The sequence below is a fragment of the Salmo salar genome, chromosome 20 (genome assembly GCF_965601325.2).
Source record: "Salmo salar chromosome 20, fSalSal1, whole genome shotgun sequence".
NCBI lineage: Eukaryota > Metazoa > Chordata > Actinopteri > Salmoniformes > Salmonidae > Salmo > Salmo salar.
In genome coordinates this window covers 42,712,985-42,734,765 of record NC_138310.1, presented here as the reverse complement: position 1 = coordinate 42,734,765, position 21,781 = coordinate 42,712,985, and the positions used below count along the sequence as shown (strand labels likewise).

Genomic DNA, 21,781 nt, shown 5'->3' with positions numbered 1-21,781 from the left:
CCAGAGCATCCGGAACATGCTCAATGGGTTACATGTCTGGTGAGTATGGTATCAGCAAACCGCTCGCCCACACTACGCCATACACGCTGTCACACAAATCAGGCCTTCATGGTCGAATTTCTGCAAAAAAACACACTACTAAAGGACACCAATAAGAAGAAGAGACTTGCTTGGGCCAAGAAACACGAGCAATGGACATTAGACCGGTGGAAATCTGTCCTTTGGTCTGATGAGTCCAAATTTGAGATTTTTGGTTCCAACCGCAGTGTCTTTGTGAGACGCAGAGTAGGTGAACGGATGATCTCCGCATGTGTGGTTCCCACCGTGACATGGAGGAGGTGTGAGGGTGTGGGGTTGCTTTGCTGGTGACACTGTCTGTGATTTATTTAGAATTCAAGGCACACTTAACCAGCATGGCAACCACAGCATTCTGAAGCGATACGCCATCCTATCTAGTTTGCACTTAGTGACCCAAAACAAACCTTAAGTCTGTGTAAGTGCTATTTGACCAAGAAGGAGAGTGATGGTGCTTCATCAGATGACCTGGCCTCCACAATCACCCGACCTTAACCCAATTGAGATGGTTTGGGATGAGTTGTATCGCAGAGTGAAGGAAAGCAGCCAACAAGCACTCAGCATATGTAGGAACTCATTCAAGACTGTTGGAAAAGCATTCCTCCTGAAGAAAATGTCAAGAGTGTGCAAAGCTGTCATCAAGGCAAAGGGTTTGAAGAATCTGAAATATAAAATATGTTTTGACTTTTTAAACACTTTGTTTGGTTACTACATCATTCCATATGTGTTATTTCATAGTGTTGATGTCTTCACTATTATTCTACAATGTAGAAAATAGTAAAAATAAAGAAAAACCCTTAAATGAGTAGGTGTGTCCAAACTTTTGACTTGTACTCTATCTACAGTAATGAAATTGCATTCTATTGGTGCATCCTACTTATTAGTCAACCAAAGACAGATCGGCTGTTGTTGTCAAATTGACTGGGTCTGAGCCGCACGCTAACCGAATCAGTTAGCTTACGGAGACGCTCAAATTGACTGGAGCCACTCAAGTTGACTGGGCCTAAGACTAACGCTAACCGATTGTGGCACAATCCATTAGCGTGCGGTACTCAGGAAGTGTAAAGTGGATGTTGTTCCCACTGTGACAATTAAAACCTATCCGAACCAAAAGCCGTGGATAGATGGCAGCATTTCGCCCAAAACTGAAAATGTGAATCACCACATGTTGGTAAAGCATTCATCCTGAAGCTTCTTGAGAAAATGCCAAGAGTGTGCAAAGCTGTCATTAAGGCAAAGGGTGGCTACTTTGAAGAATCTGAAATATAAAAGGTATTTTGATTTGTTTGACACTTTTTTGGTTTCTACATGATTCCATATGTGTTATGTTATAGTTTTGAAGTCTTCACTATTATTCTACAATGTAGAAAATTTTACAAAATAAAGAAAAACCCTTGAATGAGTACATGTGTCCAAACCTTTGGCTGGTACTGTATATTTATACTCTTTTTGTGTATATTATTGTGTACTGTTATATATTTCTGCAATATTTGAGTTAGGAACACAAGCATTTTGCTACACCCGCAATAGCATCTGCTAAATATGTGTATCCGACCAATGACATTTGATTTATACAAATTGCTCAGCCCCAGTCAATTTGACAGCAAGAGATTTGTTGGCCACAAAAATATTACATTTATCTCCTTTAAAATTAACTTTAAAACTTAAACGTTTCACTACGCCGCAAAGATGGGTGGGGGAACTAAAATGTTTTGCCCGAGAGGTGGTTTGCAAGCCCTGATACATCTGACAAACGTCAGAGCCGTTGTAGTACGATTCAATCTTAGTCCTGTGATGATGCTTTGCCTGTCTGATGGTTCGTCAGTGGACAACGCGTGATTTCTTATAAGCGTCTGGATTAGTATCCCGCTCCTTGAAAGCGGCAGCTCTAGCCTTTAGCTCGGTGCAGATGTTTCCTGTAATCAATGGCTTCTGGTTGGGATATGTACATACAGTCACTGTGGGGACGACATCGTCAATGCACTTATTGATGAAGCCGGTGACTGAGGTGGTATACTCCTCAATTTTTATTTTATTTTTTATTTTACCTTTATTTAACAATGACGGCCTAGGAACAGTGGGTTAACTGCCTTATTCAGGGGCAGAACGACAGATTTTTACCTTGTCAGCTTGGGGATTCGATCTTGAAACCTTTCGGTTACTAGTCCAACGCTCTAACCACTAGGCTATCTGCCGCCCCAATGCCATGGGATGAATCACGGGAACATATTCCAGTGTGTGTTAGTAAAACAGTCCTGTAGCGTAGCATCCACGTCATCAGACCACTTCCGTATTGAGTGAGTCACTGGTACTTCCTGCTTTAGTTTTTGCTTGTAAGCAGGAATCACGAGGATAAAGTTATGGTCAGATTTGCCAAATGGAGGGCGAGGCTGCCCGGAGCCCTGTTCTGTGAGCTCGCAACGAGTCATCAAGCCACGGAGCAGGAGGGGAGGACCGAGCCGGCCGGGAGAATAGGGGACATAGAGAGTCAAAGGATGCAGAAAGGGAGGAGAGGAGGGTTGAGTAGGCAGAATCAGGAGATTGGTTGGAGAAGGATTGAGCAGAGGGAAGAGATGATAGGATGGAAGAGGAGAGAGTAGCTGGAGAGAGAGCGAAGGTTGCGACGGCGCAATATTATCTGAGTAGGGGCAGAGTGAGTAGTGTTGGAGGAGAGGGAAAAGGATACAAGGTAGTGGTCGGAGACTTGGAGGGGAGTTGCAGTGAGATTGGTAGAAGAACAGCATCTAGTAAAGATGAGGTCAAGCCTTGTGAGTAGGGGGGGACGGTGAGAGGGTGAGGCCAAAAGAGGAGAGGAGTGGAAAGGAGGCAGAGAGAAATGAGTCAAAGGTAGACGTAGGGAGGTTAAAGTCACCCAGAATTGGGAGGGGTGAGCCATCCTCAGGAAAGGAACTTATCAAGGCGTCAAGCTCATTGATGAACTCTCCAAGGGAACCTGGAGGGCGATAAATGATAAGGATGTTAAGCTTGAATGGGCTAGTGATTGTGACAGCATGGAATTCAAAGGAGGAGATAGACAGATGGGTCAGGGGAGAAAGAGAGAATGTCCACTTGGGAGAGATGAGGATTCCAGTCCCGCCACCCCGCTGACCAGATGCTCTCGGGGTATGCGAGAACATGTGGTCAGACGAGGAGAGAGCAGTAGGAGTAGCAGTGTTTTCTGTGGTAATCCATGTTTCCGTCAGCGCCAAGAAGTCGAGGGACTGGAGGGTAGCATAGGCTGAGATGAACTCTGCCTTGTTGGCCGCAGACCGGCAGTTCCAGAGGCTGCCGGAGACCTGGAACTCCACGTGGGTCGTGCGCGCTGGGACCACCAGGTTAGAGTGGTAGCATAGGCTGACCATAGGCTGACCATGCGGTGTGAAGCGTTTGTGTGGCCTGTGCAGAGAGGAGAGAACAGGGATAGACAGACACATAGTTGACAGGCTACAGGAGAGGCTACGCTAATGCAAAGGAGATTGGAATGGAAATTAACTAAACAACTGGGGAAGCGAGAGAGCAGGGCCTCCCTCACTAACCATTCGCTGAAACACTCAAATATAACTATTCCAACTTCCACTTAGAAATAATAATTGATGTAAGCTACAGTGGTTCAATGTTTCCAGGAATAGGCTCAAACTTAGTTTATTCAGCTAGGTAACTTGGTACAGTATTCTTCCGTGAAACCCACCCAGTGCACCGTGTCCTATGACGCCGTAGCTAACTAGCATGCTAGCATCCAATAACACACGGTTAGCACCAATACTTGGTTACAACAAACTAACAATGGATCATTCGTGTCCGTGTCTAGTTCCTTTCATAACGCAGAAGTAATTAAACGTTGGCTAGCTAACACAAAGTCAGTCCTGCTAGCTACACAAGTGGACTACACAACTCGAAAGCTTACGTTGCAAACATCTTATTGACAAAAAATGATACAGTACTGCTAGCTGGTAGCTGGTAGAGTTGGCTAGCTAGCAGTGGCTGCGTTTACCTTTATCTTTGATGCAAAGACAACTATGTAGCTAGCTAACATAATCAAATCATTCCGTTGTAATGTATTTAGTTTCTACAGTACCGCTAGTTGGTAAAGTTGGCTAGCTAGCAGTGGCTGTGGTGTTGTGATGTTGATGCCGTTTTGAAAACGGCGCGAACGAACGAATACAGCTGGCTAGCTAACCTTTGTCGTTTCTCAAAGTTAGTTTCTCAAAGTTACACCTACACCTTTAGCTACACCTTTATCCTTGATGCACTATGTAGCTAACTGTAGCTAACTAGCTAACATTACACTAATCAAATCGTTCCGTTGTAATGTAAGGAAATGTAATATTACCCGCGGAGCGAAGAACACGACTATTCACTCCAGCATCCGGAAGTACACACATCCTACCATACCCTTGTCTGTACATTATGCCTTGAATCTATTCTTCCGCACCCAGAAACCTGCTCCTTTTACTCTGTTCCAAACGCACTAGATGACCAGTTCCTACACCACCTCTGTTCCTCTGGTAATGTAGAGGTCAACCCAGGCCCTGCAGCCTCCAGCACCACTCCCATTCCGCAGGCGCTCTCATTTGTTGACTTCTGTAACTGTAAAAGTCGTGGTTTCATGCATGTTAAACCTCTTACATCTAGACGTTCCGCTAGCGGAACACCTGCTCCAATATCCAATGATAGGCGTGGCGCGAATTACAAATTCCTCAAAAAATACAAAAACTTCCATTTTTCAAACATATGACTATTTCACAGCATTTTAAAGACAAGACTCTCCTTTATCTAACCACACTGTCCGATTTCAAAAAGGCTTTACAGCGAAAGCAAAACATTAGATTATGTCAGCAGAGTACCAAGCCAGAAATAATCAGACACCCATTTTTCAAGCTAGCATATAATGTCACAAAAACCCAGAAGACAGCTAAATGCAGCACTAACCTTTGATGATCTTCATCAGATGACACACCTAGGACATTATGTTATACAATACATGCATGTTTTGTTCAATCAAGTTCATATTTATATCAAAAAACTGCTTTTTACATTAGCATGTGACGTTCAGAACTAGCATACCCCCCGCAAACTTCCGGAGGAATTTGCTAACAATTTACTAAATTACTCACAATAAACGTTCACAAAAAGCATAACAATTATTTTAAGAATTATAGATACAGAACTCCTCTATGCACTCGATATGTCCGATTTTAAAATAGCTTTTTGGTGAAAGCACATTTTGCAATATTCTAAGTACATAGCCCAGCCATCACGGGCTAGCTATTTAGACACCCGACAGGTTTAGCCTTCACCAAAATCAGATTTACTATTATAAAAGTTTGATTACCTTTTGTTGTCTTCGTCAGAATGCACTCCCAGGACTGCTACTTCAATAACAAATGTTGGTTTGGTCCAAAATAATCCATCGTTATATCCAAATTGCGGCGTTTTGTTCGTGCGTTCCAGACACTATCTGAAAGGGTAAATAAGGGTCGTGCGCATGGCGCAATTCGTGACAAAAAAAATCGAAATATTCCATTACCGTACTTCGAAGCATGTCAACCGCTGTTTAAAATCCATTTTTATGCAATTTTTCTCGTAAAAAAGCGATAATATTCCGACCGGGAATGTCCATTTAGCTAAACAGAGGAAAGTAAACAAAGCTTTCGGTCAACGCGGGCACGAGCCTGAGTCTCACAGTACTGTAACCAGCCACTACCCAAACGCGCTACTTTTTTTCAGCCAGAGCCTGCAAAGCCACGTTTCAGCTTTTTACCGCCTTCTGAGACCCTATGGCAGCCGTAGGAAGTGTCACGGGACAGCTAAGATCCTCACTCTTCAATAAACAGAGACAAGAAGAACGACACCTTGTCAGACAGGCCACTTCCTGAATGAAACCTTCTCAGATTTTGGCCTGCCATATGAGTTCTGTTATACTCACAGACACCATTCAAACAGTTTTAGAAACGTTAGGGTGTTTTCTATCCATATGTAATAAGTATATGCATATTCTAGTTACTGGGTAGGAGTGGTAACCAGATTAAATCGGGTACGTTTTTTATCCAGCCGTGAAAATACTGCCCCCTAGCCATAACAGGTTAACATTAGAAGCCTCCTCCCGAAGTTTGATTTATTCACAGCTTTAGCACACTCCGCCAACCCGGATGTCCTAGCCGTGTCTGAATCCTGGCTTAGGAAGGCCACCAAAAATGCTGAAATGTCCATCCCTAACTATAACATTTTCCGACAAGATAGAACTGCCAAAGGGGATGAAGTTGCATTCTACTGCAGAGATAGCCTGCAGAGTTCTGTCATACTATCCAGGTCTGTGCCCAAACAATTTGAGCTTCTACTTCTACTAAATCCACCTTTTCAGAAATAAGTCTCTCACCGTTGCCGCTTGTTATAGACCCCCTTCAGCCCCCAGCTGTGCCCTGGACACCATATGTGAATTGATATCTTCAGAGTTCGTACTGTTAGGTGACCTAAACTGGGACATGCTTAACACCCCCCGGCCATCCTACAATCTAAGCTAGATGCCCTCAATTATCAAGGAACCTACCAGGTACAACCCTAACTCTGTAACCATGGGCACCCTCTGAGATATCATGCTGACCAACTTGCCCTCTAAATACACCTCTGCTGTCTTCAACCAGGATCTCAGCGATCACTGCCTCATTGCCTGCATGTGTAATGGGTCTGCGGTCAAACGACCACCCCTCATCACTGTCAAACGCTAAAACACTTCAACGAGCAGGCCTTTCTAATCGACCTGGCCCAGGAATCCTGGAAGGATATTGACCTCATCCCGTCAGTAGAGGATGCCTGGTTGCTCTTTAAAAGTGCTTTCCTCACCACCTTAAATAAGCATGCCAAATTCAAAAAATGTAGAACTAAAACAGATATAGCCCTTGATTCTCTCCAGACTTGACTGCCCTTGACCAGCACAAAAACATCCTGTGGCGTTCTGCATTAGCATCGAATAGCCCCCGCGATATATGACTTTTCAGGGAAGTCGGGAACCAATATACACAGTCAGTTAAGAAAGCTAAGGCTAGCTTTTTCAAGCAGAAATTTGCATCCCGTAGCACTAATTCCAATAAGTTTTGGGACACTGTAAAGTCCATGGAGAATAAGAGCACTTCCTCCCAGCTGCCCACTGCACTGAGGATAGGAAACACTGTCACCACCTATAAATCTACGATAATCGATAATTTCAATAAGCATTTTTCTATGGCTGGCATGCTTTCCACTTGGCTACCCCTACCCTGGCCAACATCTCAGCACCCCCTTTAGCAACTTGCCCAAGCCCCCCCCCCCCCCCCCCCCCCCCCCCTCCTTCACCAAAATCCAGACCGCTGATGTTTTGAAAGCGCTGCAAAATCTGGATCCCTACAAATCAGCTGGGCTAGACCATCTGGACCCTCTCTTTCTAAAATTATCAGCCAAAATTGTTGCAACCCCATTACTAGCCAATTCGACCTCTCTTTCATATCATCTGAGATACCCAAAGATTGGAAAGCTGCGGTGGTCACTCTAGACCCAAACTGTTATAGACCTATATCCATCCTGCCCTGCCTTTCTAAAATTTTCGAAAGCCAAGTTAACAAACAGATCACCGACCATTTCACCGACCATTTCGAATCCCACCATTTCGAATCCCACCTTACCTTCTCCACTATGCAATCTGGTTTCCGAGCTGGTCATGGGTGCACCTCAGGCATGCCCAAGGTCCTAAACGATATCATAACCGCCATCGATAAAAGACAGTACTGTGCAGCCGTCTTCAACGACCTGGCCAAGGCTTTCAACTCTGTCAATCACCGCATTCTTATCGGCAGACTCAACAGCCTTGGTTTCTCAAATGACTGCCTCGCCTGGTTCACCAACTACTTCTCAGATAGAGGTCAGTGTGTCAAATTGGAGGGCCTTTTGTCTGGACCCCTGACAGTCTCTATGGGGGTGCCACAGGGTTCAATTCTGGGGCCAACTCTTTTCTCTGTATATATCAATGATGTCACTCTTGCTGCCGGTGATTCTCTGATCCACCTCTACGCTGACGACACCGTTCTGTATACATCTGTCCCTTCTCTGGACACTGTGCTAACAAACCTCCAAACGAGCTTCAACGCCATACAACACTCCTTCTGTGGCCTCCAACTGCTTTTAAATGCTAGTAAAACTAAGTGCATGCTCTTCAACCGATTGCTGCCCGCACCCTCCTGCCCGACTAGCATCACTACTCTGGACGGGTCTGACTTAGAATATGTGGACAACTACAAATACCTAGGTGTCTGGTTAGACTGTAAACCTTTCTTCCAGACTCACATTAAGCATCTCAAATCCAAAATTAAATCTAGAATTGGCTTCCTATTTCGCAACAAATCCTCCTTCACTCATGCTGCCAAACATACCCTCGTAAAACTGACTATCCTATCGATCCTTGACTTCGGCGATGTCATTTACAAAACAGCCTCCAACACTCTACTCAGCAAACTGGATGTAGTCTATCACAGTGCCATCCGTTTTGTCACCAAAGCCCCATATACTACCCACCATTGCGACCTGTATGCTCTCGTTGGCTGGCCCTCACTACATACTCGTCGCCAAACCCACTGGCTCCAGGTCATCTATAAGTCTTTGCTAGGTAGAGCCCCACCTTATCTCAGCTCACTGGTCACCATAGCAACACCCACCTGTAGCACGCACTCCAGCAGGTATATTGCACTGGTCATCCCCAAAGCCAACACTTTGGCCACCTTTCCTTCCAGTTCTCTGCTGCCAATGACTGGAACGAATTGCAAAAATCACTGAAGCTAGAGACTTATATCTCCCTCTCTAACTTTAAGCATCAGCTGTCAGAGCAGCTTTCCGATCACTGTACCTGTACACAGCCAATCTGTAAATAGCACACCCGACTACCTCATCCCCATATTGTTACTTATCCTCTTGCTCTTTTGCACCCCAGTATCTCTACTTGCACATCATCATCTGCACATCTATCACTCCAGTATTAATGCTAAATTGTAATTATTTCGCCTCTATGGCCTTACCTCCCTACTCTTCTACATTTCCACACACTGTACATAGATTTTTCTATTGTGTTATTGACTGTACGTTTGTTTATGTGTAACTTTGTGTTGTTGTTTATGTCGCACTGCTTTGCTTTATCTTGGCCAGGTTGCAGTTGTAAATGAGAACTTGTTCTCAACTGGCCCACCTGGTTAAATAAAGGTGAAATAAAAAATAAATAAATAAAAAAGTTATATCCCACAGTCAATCTTAATCCTAACTCGGGATCCATGTGCACAATTATTTTTACTTCTAGTTCTTCAGTGAGGATTCTAGATCTCAAATTAAGATCCGGACCTTTTAATGTCCTGTCAAATGATGGGCAACCTTACATCCTAGAGTTACAGAAATGGTACTCTGTTTGTTTTGTTCTGCAGGTCATTGTGGGAAGACGTTTGCCATCTTGAAGAGGTATGTCAGCGACGCAGTGCCAAAGACGAGATGGCTTCTGGTGGTGGATGATGACACACTCATCAGGTAAAGCTCTCAGTACACATACACACATATATGTACACACGCACGCACACACACACACACACACATGCACGCAGCCAGACACACATACACACACATGCACGCAGCCAGACACACATACAGACAGACAGACAAACAGACACAATGGCTGATGGTGTGTCTGAGTGATAGTTCCTCCTCAGTCCAAAATGTGTGTGTGTACACTTATGCCAAAACCCCTGATGCAGTGAAAAAGCAGTCAAATAAAAAAGTACAAAAGTTGAAAAAACTCTTGTCAGGACTGCCTCCTGAGGGCAAAGTCAGCAAACGTATTATATTTTATTTAGTGCGGAATTTACTGGATGTAGAGAGCAGCGGTGTCAGAATTGGGGGGTTTTGATGAGGAATATCCTACCAATGTACAGGTGTGTGTAAGTGTGTGTGTGCGCTGTTTGTGTGTGCACACCTGTGTGAAGAGAGAGAGAATATGTGTGTGTGTGCACATGTGTGTGTGCACGTGTGTGTGTGCACGTGTGTGTGTGCGCGTGTGTGTGTGCGTGTGTGTGTGTGCGTGTGTGTGTGTGTGTGTGTGTGTGCACATGTGTGTTTGTTTGCATTCGGTGTGTGTTTGTTTGTACATGCATGTGTACCCTCCCCAGCCTGCCCAGACTGCAGATGCTGCTGAGCTGCTACGACCCCTCTGAACCGGTGTGTCTTGGGGAGAGGTACGGCTACGGACTGGGCCAGGGAGGCTACAGCTACATCACCGGAGGAGGGGGGTGAGTCACTTACAACACCTACATCCAAAATGGCACCCTATTCCCTTCACCATATACTACTTTTGATGGCCCTGGTCAAAGTAGTGTATTATGTAAGGGATAGGGTGCCTTTTGGGACTAAGCTAACATCTGACACAGACATTTTGGATTCAGCAATTGATGTTAATTGAGACAGAGGCCATACTTTTAGAGCAGTGGTTCCCAACTCCGGTCCTCGAGTACCTCCAACTAGAGGTCTTCATGGGTCCAACGGACCAGAAATTCCGAGATCTGACCAGGGACCTGAGCGGGTCCGGGTCCTATATTCTCACTTTTGTCTCGGATCACGTGCGCCTGCTGCTGAGGAGAGAGCAAGCGAGTGAGAGGGGCCTTGGCCTATAGGCTACTCTTGATTGCGCAGATGGAGGCCTTTTTCATTGAAGTAAAACTAAAGTTAGAGGAGAAAGAGTACAGTGAAAAGTAGTCGACAAGTGGAACGTCCTCTGTGGGTACAAGTTGTAATATTGTAGTGAACAAAGGTGAGAAGAACATTGGTGCGGCCAAATGGACTGTGTGCAACTCGCTATTCAGGTTTGATGCAATTTTGTATTTATCATTATTATTATTATTGTGTATCATTATTATTATTATTATTGTAGGCATATTTAAAAATCTAAACCAGTTCTTTAAATATGTAGTGTTTAGATTCCTTTTGTTGAGGCATTTTCATTGGATAAGTTGTTCGAACTGTCTTTTTTACTTTGTGCTCCGTGTTTGTGCTTTAGTTTAAGATAGGTTACAAGTAGGCCTGTTGTAAAATAAATATTATTTGTCTATAGAGCTCGCCAGCTTGTAGTCCTAAAAAACAGAAATTGGTTACCTCTGGTTCATTCAACCATTCCTAAGGGGAAAAGAATTGGAATAATTATAACATATAAGATCTCTTAAGCCTGGATAATCGGGCTCCCACGCCTCAACGGGATCGACAGGCTCCCATGCCTCTGCCGGTTCGTCGGTATTTTACACCCAGTCGGCTTGTCCAGCATCCGTGCCTCGGCCGGCCCGTCAGGCTCGCCCAGGTGGGACGCAGGGTGGCACCCCTAGAGGGGAGGTATTGTCACACCTTCTCCCGCTCCCCCTCCCTGGCGCTCAAAGGTGCCAGGCTCCCACCATTATGCACTACTGCAACAATCATTACGCACACCTGCCTTCCCCCGGTCATGCGCATCAACGATTATTGGACTCACCTGGACATTGTGTCATTACCTCCGCTATATCTGTCTGTTCCAAGCTCTGTTCCCAGTTTCAGGATTAATGTTTGTTTGTCTTTGCATACCCGGTTCTGACGCTGTCTCTGTCCTGTTTGATGTCTGTTCTTTATTAAATGTTCAACTCCCCGTACCTGCTTCTCATCTCCAGCATCGGTTCTTAGAATAACTAAAGAAATCTGCAATTAATTTGGACATTTTTGGTGTCGTTTAGTGGTGGTTTCTTTGCAGCAATTCGACCATGAAGGCCTGATTCAGGCTGTCTCCTCTGAACAGCTGATGTTGAGATATGTCTGTTACTTGAACTCTGAGGTGCAATCTGAGGTGCTGTTAATTGCCGATTTCTGAGGCTGGTAGCACTAATGAACTTATCTTCTGCAGCAGAGGTAATTCTGGGTCTTTCTTTCCTGTGGTGGTCCTCATGAAAGCCAGTTTCATCATAGCGCTTGATGGTTGTTGCGACTGCACTTGAAGAAACTTTCAAAGTTCTTGACTGACCTTCATGTCTAAAAGTATTGATGGACTGTCGTTTCTCTTTGCTTATTTGAGCTGTTCTTGTCATAATATGTAACCTGTTTCAGGAAACTAGGCGTATGTCACAGGTCACTACTTCACACGAGAGCCATTTGATCGTAATCTTTTTTTAAATCAAAATGCATTTTTTGGAAGAAATGCCTTCTGGAACATGTAAACTTTCATGTGTCTTAATAACAAACTTGTATGCCATCTGTTAATACAAATAAAATTGTTAAATTACAAACCAGTTGGTTTAGCCACAGAAAAAGGGAGCAACATTCCCGCTAGCCATGATTGGCTGAGATAATGAGTGGGCTGGACATGCCCGAGCGATGAGTTCAGATTGGTCTGCCATATAGCACACTTCTGTCTATTTGAGCTGGTTAGTATGTGTAGATAATCCTGTCTAACGCGTTTAAAAATATATATATATAAGTTGAAGTTGGAAGTTTACATACACTTAGGTTGGAGTCAATAAAACTCGTTTTTCAACCACTACACTAATTTCTTGTTAACAAGCTATGTTTTGGGCAAGTTGGTTAGGATATCTACTTTGTGCATGACACAAGTAATTTTTCCAACAATTGTTTAGAGACAGATTATTTCACTTAAAATTCACTGTATCACAATTCCAGTGGGTCAGAAGTTTACATACACTAAGTTGACTGTGCCTTTAAAAAGCTTGGAAAATTCCAGAAAATGACATCATGGCTTTATAAGCTTCTGATAGGCTAATTGACATAATTTGAGTCAATTGGAGGTATACCTGTGGATGTATTTCAAGACCTACCTTCAAACTCGGTGCCTCTTTGCTTGACATCATGGGAAAATCTAAAGAAATCAGCCAAGACCTCAGAAAAAAAATTGTAGACCTCCACAAGTCTGAATATTGCTGGTGTCAGTAAACGTCGCCAGAAAAGTGTAATTAAATTGTTGCCAGCAGCACAGTTAGTCACCAACGCTCTGGATAACATGAAAACAGCCTAACCAGCTCTGCTAGGGTGAGTAAAATGGTCAGAGTGGGGTGTTCTCTCATTTGTGTCTGGAATGCACGGATCAACCCTACTCATCGGCCAGAGTGTCCAGTGTGCACTCTAAACGCTCTGAGAGCGAAACACTGAATTTACGAACGGACAATCTGACAGCCCAGTTGCAGTCCCCAACACTCTAACATAAAAACAGCCTAACCAGCTCTGCTCGGGCGAGTAATGTTCACTCTCATTTGTGTCTGGAAGTAGCTAGCAAGTTAGCCAGTTAACTTTGGTGCTTGACTGCTGCTGTTAGTACAGAATGCTCGGATCAACCTTTGAAGAGATGGTTCGGGCTAAAGCTTAAGAGGGTGTGAATGATGCTGAATGGGTGAAGACAAAGAAGAGCTCTCCAGTTGGTACCACAACATTCAAAGGCCATTTTCTCAGAAGTGAGGTTACAAGTTTATCAACTTTCAAAGCAGAATTACTTTCCCATTGTTCCTCAAATGCAGTGTATGATATACCATTTTATTGCTCTCTACGTCTCTGCTTTTATCCAATGTAAAATACACCATTTCAAATTTTGCTACATAAGACTGGATCAAGGCGGTCGGTCACATATGGACTTGGTCTTTTACCAAATAGGGCTATCTTCTGTATATCACCCCTACCATGTCAAAACCCAACTGATTGGCTCAAATGCATTAAGAAGGAAAGAAATTCCCCAAATTAACTTTTAACAAGGCACACCTGTTAATTGAAATGTATTCCAGGTTGACTACCTCATTAAGCTGGTTGATAGAATGCGAAGACAAAGGGTGGCTACTTTGAAAAATCTAAAATAAAAACACTTTTTTTTGGTTACTACATGATTCCATATGTGTCATTTCATGGTTTTGATGTCTTCATTATTATTTTACAATGTAGAAAATAGTACAAATAAAGGAAAAACTCTGAGTAGGTGTGTCCAATGCACAAAATGTTTCGAATGGGAAGCATGCGGACGCCTTAAGACAGATTGCAGACTTTTTTTCAGACGATTTTGTAATACATTAATGATTTTACTTGTCTGAATCGAATATTCCCGTTTCTTATCATGAGGGGAAAAGGAAATATTCCTGAACTTTAGGCTACACATATGATATTTGAAACAAAATCATGATTGTGTTGTATTTTGAATCAAACAATATTGTATTCTAATATTGTGAGGATAGTGGAGATGATTTAATGAATGATGAAGCTAGCTAGCTAACGAAGAACAACAAAGAATATCTAGTTAACAGAAGAAAAGAAAGAGAAAATCAGGACAGAAGAAAAAGGATATCAAAGTGAAACAGTTCTCTAAAGACACAGGAGACAATAATACAAGAAACAACACTTCTGTAGCTTGTCAACTATGTGTCTGTCTATCCCTGTTCTCTCCTCTCTGCACAGGCCATACAAACGCTTCACACCGCGTGGCCGCTGCCACTCTAACCTGGTGGTCCCAGCGCGCACGACCCACGTGGAGTTCCAGGTCTCCGGCAGCCTCTGGAACTGCCGGTCTGCAGCCAACAAGGCTGAGTTCATCTCAGCCTATGCTACCCTCCAGTCCCTAGACTTCCTGGCGCTGACGGAAACATGGATTACCACAGATAACACTGCTACTCCTACTGCTCTCTCTTCGTCTGCCCACGTGTTCTCGCATACCCCTAGAGCATCGAGCCAGCGGGGTGGTGGCACTGGAATCCTCATCTCTCCCAAGTGGACATTCTCTCTTTCTCCCCTGACCCATCTGTCTATCTCCTCATTTGAATTCCATGCTGTCACAGTTACCAGCCCTTTCAAGCTTAACATCCTTATCATTTATCGCCCTCCAGGTTCCCTTGGAGAGTTCATCAATGAGCTTGACGCCTTGATAAGTTCCTTTCCTGAGGATGGCTCACCTCTCACAGTTCTGGGTGACTTTAACCTCCCCACGTCTACCTTTGACTCATTCCTCTCTGCCTCCTTCTTTCCACTCCTCCTCTTTTGACCTCACCCTCTCACCTTCCCCCCCTACTCACAAGGCAGGCAATACGCTTGACCTCATCTTTACTAGATGCTGTTCTTCCACTAATCTCATTGCAACTCCCCTCCAAATCTCCGACCACTACCTTGTATCCTTTTCCCTCTTGCTCTCATCCAACACTTCTCACTCTGCCCCTACTCGGATGGTATTGCGCCGTCCCAACCTTCGCTCTCTCTCTCCCGCTACTCTCTCCTCTTCCATCCTATCATCTCTTCCCTCTGCTCAAACCTTCTCCAACCTATCTCCTGATTCTGCCTCCTCAACCCTCCTCTCCTCCCTTTCTGCATCTTTTGATTTTCTCTGTCCCCTATCCTCCAGGCCGGCTCGGTCCTCCCCTCCTGCTCCGTGGCTCGACGACTCACTACGAGCTCACAGAACAAGGCTCCGGGCAGCCGAGCGGAAATGGAGGAAAACTCGCCTCCCTGCGGACCTGGCATCCTTTCACTCACTCCTCTCTACATTCTCCTCTTCTGTCTCTGCTGCTAAAGCCACTTTCTACCACTCTAAATTCCAAGCATCTGCCTCTAACCCTAGGAAGCTCTTTGCTACCTTCTCCTCCCTCCTGAATCCTCCTCCCCCTCCCCCCCCTCCTCCCTCTCTGCGGATGACTTCGTCAACCATTTTGAAAAGAAGGTTGACGATATCCGATCCTCGTTTGCTAAGTCAAACGACACCGCTGGTCCTGCTCACACTGCCCTACCCTGTGCTTTGACCTCTTTCTCCCCTCTCTCTCCAGATGAAATCTCGCATCTTGTGACGGCCGGCCGCCCAACAACCTGCCCACTTGACCCTATCCCCTCCTCTCTTCTCCAGACCATTTCCGGAGACCTTCTCCCCTTCCTCACCTCGCTCATCAACTCATCCTTGACTGCTGGCTACGTCCCTTCCGTCTTCAAGAGAGCGAGAGTTGCACCCCTTCTGAAAAAACCTACACTCGATCCCTCCGATGTCAACAACTACAGACCAGTATCCCTTCTTTCTTTTCTCTCCAAAACTCTTGAACGTGCCGTCCTTGGCCAGCTCTCCTGCTATCTCTCTCAGAATGACCTTCTTGATCCTAATCAGTCAGGTTTCAAGACTTGGCATTCAACTGAGACTGCTCTTCTCTGTGTCACGGAGGCTCTCCGCACTGCTAAAGCTAACTATCTCTCCTCTGCTCTCATCCTTCTAGACCTATCTGCTGCCTTTGATACTGTGAACCATCAGATCCTCCTCTCCACCCTCTCCGAGTTGGGCATCTCCGGCGCGGCCCACGCTTGGATTGCGTCCTACCTGACAGGTCGCTCCTACCAGGTGGCGTGGCGAGAATCTGTCTCCGCACCATGCGCTCTCACCACTGGTGACCCCAGGGCTCTGTTCTAGGCCCTCTCCTATTCTCGCTATACACCAAGTCACTTGGCTCTGTCATATCCTCACACGGTCTCTCCTATCATTGCTATGCAGACGACACACAATTAATCTTCTCCTTTCCCCCTTCTGATAACCAGGCGGCGAATCGCATCTCTGCATGTCTGTCAGACATATCAGTGTGGATGACGGATCACCAGCTCAAGCTGAACCTCGGCAAGACGGAGCTGCTCTTCCTCCCGGGGAAGGACTGCCCGTTCCATGATCTCGCCATCACGGTTGACAACTCCCTTGTGTCCTCCTCCCAGAGTGCTAAGAACCTTGGCGTGATCCTGGACAACACCCTGTCGTTCTCCACTAACATCAAGGCGGTGACCCGATCCTGTAGGTTCATGCTCTACAACATTCGCAGAGTACGACCCTGCCTCACACAGGAAGCGGCGCAGGTCCTAATCCAGGCACTTGTCATCTCCCGTCTGGATTACTGCAACTCGCTGTTGGCTGGGCTCCCTGCCTGTGCCATTAAACCCCTACAACTCATCCAGAACGCCGCAGCCCGTCTGGTGTTCAACCCTCCCAAGTTCTCTCACGTCACCCCGCTCCTCCGCTCTCTCCACTGGCTTCCAGTTGAAGCTCGCATCCGCTACAAGACCATGGTGATTGCCTACGGAGCTGTGAAGGGAACGGCACCTCCATACCTTCAGGCTCTGATCAGGCCCTACACCCAAACAAGGGCACTGCATTCATCCACCACTGGCCTGCTGGCCCCCCTACCTCTGAGGAAGCACAGTTCCCGCTCAGCCCAGTCAAAACTGTTCGCTGCTCTGGCACCCCAATGGTGGAACAAGCTCCCTCACGACGCCAGGACAGCGGAGTCAATCACCACCTTCCGGAGACACCTGAAACCCCACCTCTTTAAGGAATACCTAGGATAGGATAAAGTAATCCTTCTAACCCCCCCCCCCCCCTAAAAGATTTAGATGCACTATTGTAAAGTGGTTGTTCCACTGGATATCATAAGGTGAATGCACCAATTTGTAAGTCGCTCTGGATAAGAGCATCTGCTAAATGACTTAAATGTAATGTAAATGTAAATGATTTATTTAAGCTATTAGTAGAACAACGTGATAAGACTCAATAGTGAACCTTTATAATTTAGTACAGGGCTACTGTACAACATAGTAATTAGGCCAGAAGGCCTAACGTGGCATATGGTAGCCTACTTTATTGAAGAAACTTCAGAATATGGAAAAAATGTAGTAGGGAGAGTGATTTCGTGTTATTTGGAAGTCTTTATCCAAAGAAACAGATGCAAAGTGTTAGGTTTTATAATTATATTTTAAAAAATTATCACAGTCATTGCTGCAATCAATATCACTTTAATTTACAATGTGGTAGGCTAATTTGTTTTTTTAATAACTTTCTTTTCTCCAAGTTATTGACATGGGTTACATTTCCAGTTTAATCATGTTATTTCAGTTGTAATATGTCACATTCTTCCATTTATCTTTTTCATATTTCGATTTCATTGTTCTTAATAAGATGTTTTTTCATTGGGGCGGAAGTAGTGAAGGCAGACAATGACCATTTCCCATGCCATTTCTGCTGTCTAGTATTAAGCTGGTTTGACACAATAACAGTGTCAGATCAGCTGGTCTAGTAGTTTTATTGTGCAGATTTTTTGTTGCAAAAATAGTTATTTTAGCTCAGAGCTACGTGTAATCTCCCGTTTAGTAGCGTGTCAATAAATCCAGCGGCAACCTGCAGGTAATTTGCAGGTTCGGCGTCTTCGTTGCAATCAGGCCATTCATTCATAAATATTTGTGGGATCTGTGTGTGTACAGTACATGTGATATTACCTGACTACCATGCAAAGGGTCGCTCTTCACTGGAAATATTCAACATAAACCTTTAAAGTCCTACTCCAGTCTCCTTTTCAACTCCTTTATCACCTAGTTCTTAACAAAAGGCACATCTCTATAGGTGGTCCACGTGTCCTCTGACATGGCACAAATGGAGGTGGGGGGGTTTTTCCTCTTTTGTTCTCTATTGCTCCTATTTTGTTCCTCAAGCAAGTATTTTTGCTTGAGTTGTTTTCTCCTGAAAGTGATTTAAGGTGGACAGGGTTTGATTAGCAGACTGATCGTGGACCACATGGAGAGTTTGCTGACTTTTTAAGTGAGTTTGTTTTGTCGTTTGGCCTATGACGTCAGAGCGCACCACCAGACCTTTAATGGCCTACTCCATGAATTTTGCACTTGTGTCTAAAAAACCACAATTTTGCTCAAAACACATTTGTTTACCTGTGTGTACATTACTGTATTTGTACATGTGATATTGTTTTTCAACCAAAAACAAATAGCTGGAATGCGTCTAAATTGTCAATCCACCTTGTTTTCCCTCAATTGTGTTGGTCAGAGTAGTGATGTTGATGTGTGTGTTAATAATAATAATAATAATTGATTGGATTCTCCACCTAGGTGCTCAATCATTTTCTGTGCCAGAATGATCAACACACACAAGCTAATGTGTGTGTTTTGTGTCCTGTCAGGATGGTGTTCAGTAGGGCTGCGGTGGTGAGGCTCCTGGCCAGTGACTGCAAGTGTTACAGTAATGACGCCCCTGATGACATGGTGCTGGGGATGTGTCTCAATGCTCTGGGGCTCCCTGTCACACATAGCTCCCTCTTCCACCAGGTAAAACACTGGCCTTACCCATTACCCTTATGCCAGGAACCTACAGTTTGGAATTTTATTGGCATGATTCATGTCACATACTATTTTCATGATTGTTCATTCATGATCGTATATGAAAAATGAGAGCTCTAGAGTCGCTCAGTGTGGCAGGGTCAACAATAGCCGATTTACTGCACTTGTGATTTCCTGACAACAGCAAATCTTCCCAAACAAAAGTCTAGCATGTCAGAAGTGTCTGTGCTGTGTGAACCCTGCTACAAAGGAGATTCCACGCCAATAGGAACGCTGTGTTCTGGCATGCACTGTAGAAAAGATGAAGCAATTGGGATATCTTTTTACACAGCATGTTATCTAACATTTTCAACACCTTAAATGACACTTTCTAGGTATCCGATTTTATTAACCATATTGTAGACCTACTAGAACAGATTATTGCAGATGACAAATAAGCACTTTCTGCTATCATCTATTTTGAAAAGACAAATTCAAATCAAAAGAAATGTAACTTAATTTATACAAGTGGTAAGTGAGAACACCCTTCAGATAGCAAATCCTAAAGATGTATCAGCTGTTATGTCGTACAGTGGCGCACATCCACTGCACGACATAGCGAAGAAGTTTGGATGATCAAAACTGCACTTTGGGAGAGAGCCATTACCTTATAAATGTTTATCCATTACCCTTACCTAATACCAACTACAGTTGCGCACAAGTACTACATAGAGCCATGACTACATGGAACTCTATTCCACATCAAGCAGTACAATTTTAAAAACAGATAGAAATATACCTTATGGAACAGCGGGGACTGTGAAGCAACACAAACATAGGCACATGCATACTCACACATGATAACATACACACACATACACATGGATTTTGTACTTTAGATATGTGGAAGTGGTGGAGTAGGGGCCTGAGGGCAGACAGTGTGTTGTGAATGTATTGTAATGTTTTAAATGCTTGCTGGACCCCAGGAAGAGTAGCTGCTGCCTTGGCAACAGCTAATAGGGATCCATAATAAATACAAAACCAATTACCCTTCGCTAATAAGTTACCTAAGACCTAATATTCTTTACCCAAAACTAAAAAAAAATCACAGTACGTCAATTTCCCAGTTCAACAATGGTTGTTTGTAGCAAGGCTCAGGTTACAAAGACACACTAGTCTTTGGTATCCAATAGCCAATATCCCTCCTTAGTTTCCTCCTCACTTTCTCCTCATCCCCTGGGGGACTGGTTGTCTCTGATTGTACCAGTGTATTTATTAACCCTGTTTAAGAGTAGCAATTACAGCAGTCTCCAGTGCAGTCTCCTGTGGCTGACAGAAATGGAAGGTGTTGAAAGGAATTGTTCACTCAAATTACTAAATGGCATATTTGTTTTCTTGCCCTGTAAGCGGTCTATGGACAAGGTAAGGGAGGCAGGTATAATAATTGTTATGTCCCTTCAGGCTCGACCTGAAGACTACTCCAGAGACTTCCTAGCCCACCAGGTGCCCATCTCCTTCCACAAACACTGGAACATCGACCCCATCGCAGTCTTCAACAGGTGGCTAAAGGATGAGTCGAGGTCAACAAGCCCACACGGACTAAACCAAAGCACCAAGGAAGAATTATAGTCACTCAGACAGTATCAGTCTTAGTGTGTGTGTGTGTGGAGTCATGGACAAACAAATTGTCAGCATGTTTCCTCCGTCGGTGTAAATGTTTTCTATATTGTTAATCTTGCGGAGATATAATTTGGAAGGTTCATGCAAGTCTATGTCCATGACTGTGTGTTTGGGAACTTATTCATGACTGAGGCCAGGCACGTTAGAGCAGCCCACTACTATGGACTTTCAAAGGTAATTTACGCTTGGGCCAACATGCTCAACATTTACCATGAATGCCATCTCCGCAAACTTCGGGGAAAACACCTTTAGAAGACACATTGTCGGCTGTCTAGCGCGCAGTATTGTATTGAATCCCGGCCACAGTTTCAATAGATTTGCATGTTGAGGTTGTCAGTGTGTGTTTGGATCTTGTCTGTGTATATTTATAATATGATCCATTTCTTGCCAAATTGAACAAAGAAACTCATTTTTTTCTTAAGGACATATCTCAATATTATTGCTACATGATGTACAATGTGTACTATTTTTATAAAAACGTGTTTGTGCTGTCTTAATGGAGTTTTATTTCTGCCATTTGGTTTCAGGATTAATTCAGACTGTAAATATCACACACAAAACAAGTACTGTTTAATGGAATTTTAAATAGAATCTTAGAGAAATGTGTCCAGATGTTTTGTTGATGATAACTTTGAAAGCAAAGGGCCTTGCGCTGGGCTTGGGGGGGGCACGTGTCTGTCATGACACACTAGCTTTCCTCATTACTTCATGAATGATCAGTTTTAACTTGTAACTTTATTTATGGAAGGCTTATCAGTACAGGGATGTGGTTAAATTAACTCCTTCCATGGAGGTCCTAGTGTCTGCAAGTTTTTGTTTTTTCCTTTTCAATTAAGCCCTAGACAACCAGGTGTGGGGACCTTACTAATTAGTGAACTTAATTCATCAATCAACTACAAGGGAGGAGGGAAAACCAGCG

At 44.2% G+C, this 21,781-nt stretch overlaps 1 protein-coding gene across 1 annotated transcript in view; it reads left to right on the top strand.

The window, feature by feature from the left end:
• b3glt (Beta-1,3-glucosyltransferase) overlaps positions 1–21,359 on the top strand; it is a gene marked incomplete at its 5' end in the record, with an annotated part of 80,824 nt that extends 59,465 nt beyond the window's left edge. Inside the window, 4 exon segments of the mRNA NM_001173800.1 lie at positions 9,510–9,609; positions 10,245–10,364; positions 19,047–19,191; positions 20,644–21,359. Of these exon segments, the coding sequence (NP_001167271.1) occupies positions 9,510–9,609; positions 10,245–10,364; positions 19,047–19,191; positions 20,644–20,811 (533 nt within the window).
• Positions 21,360–21,781: the final 422 nt, after the last annotated feature.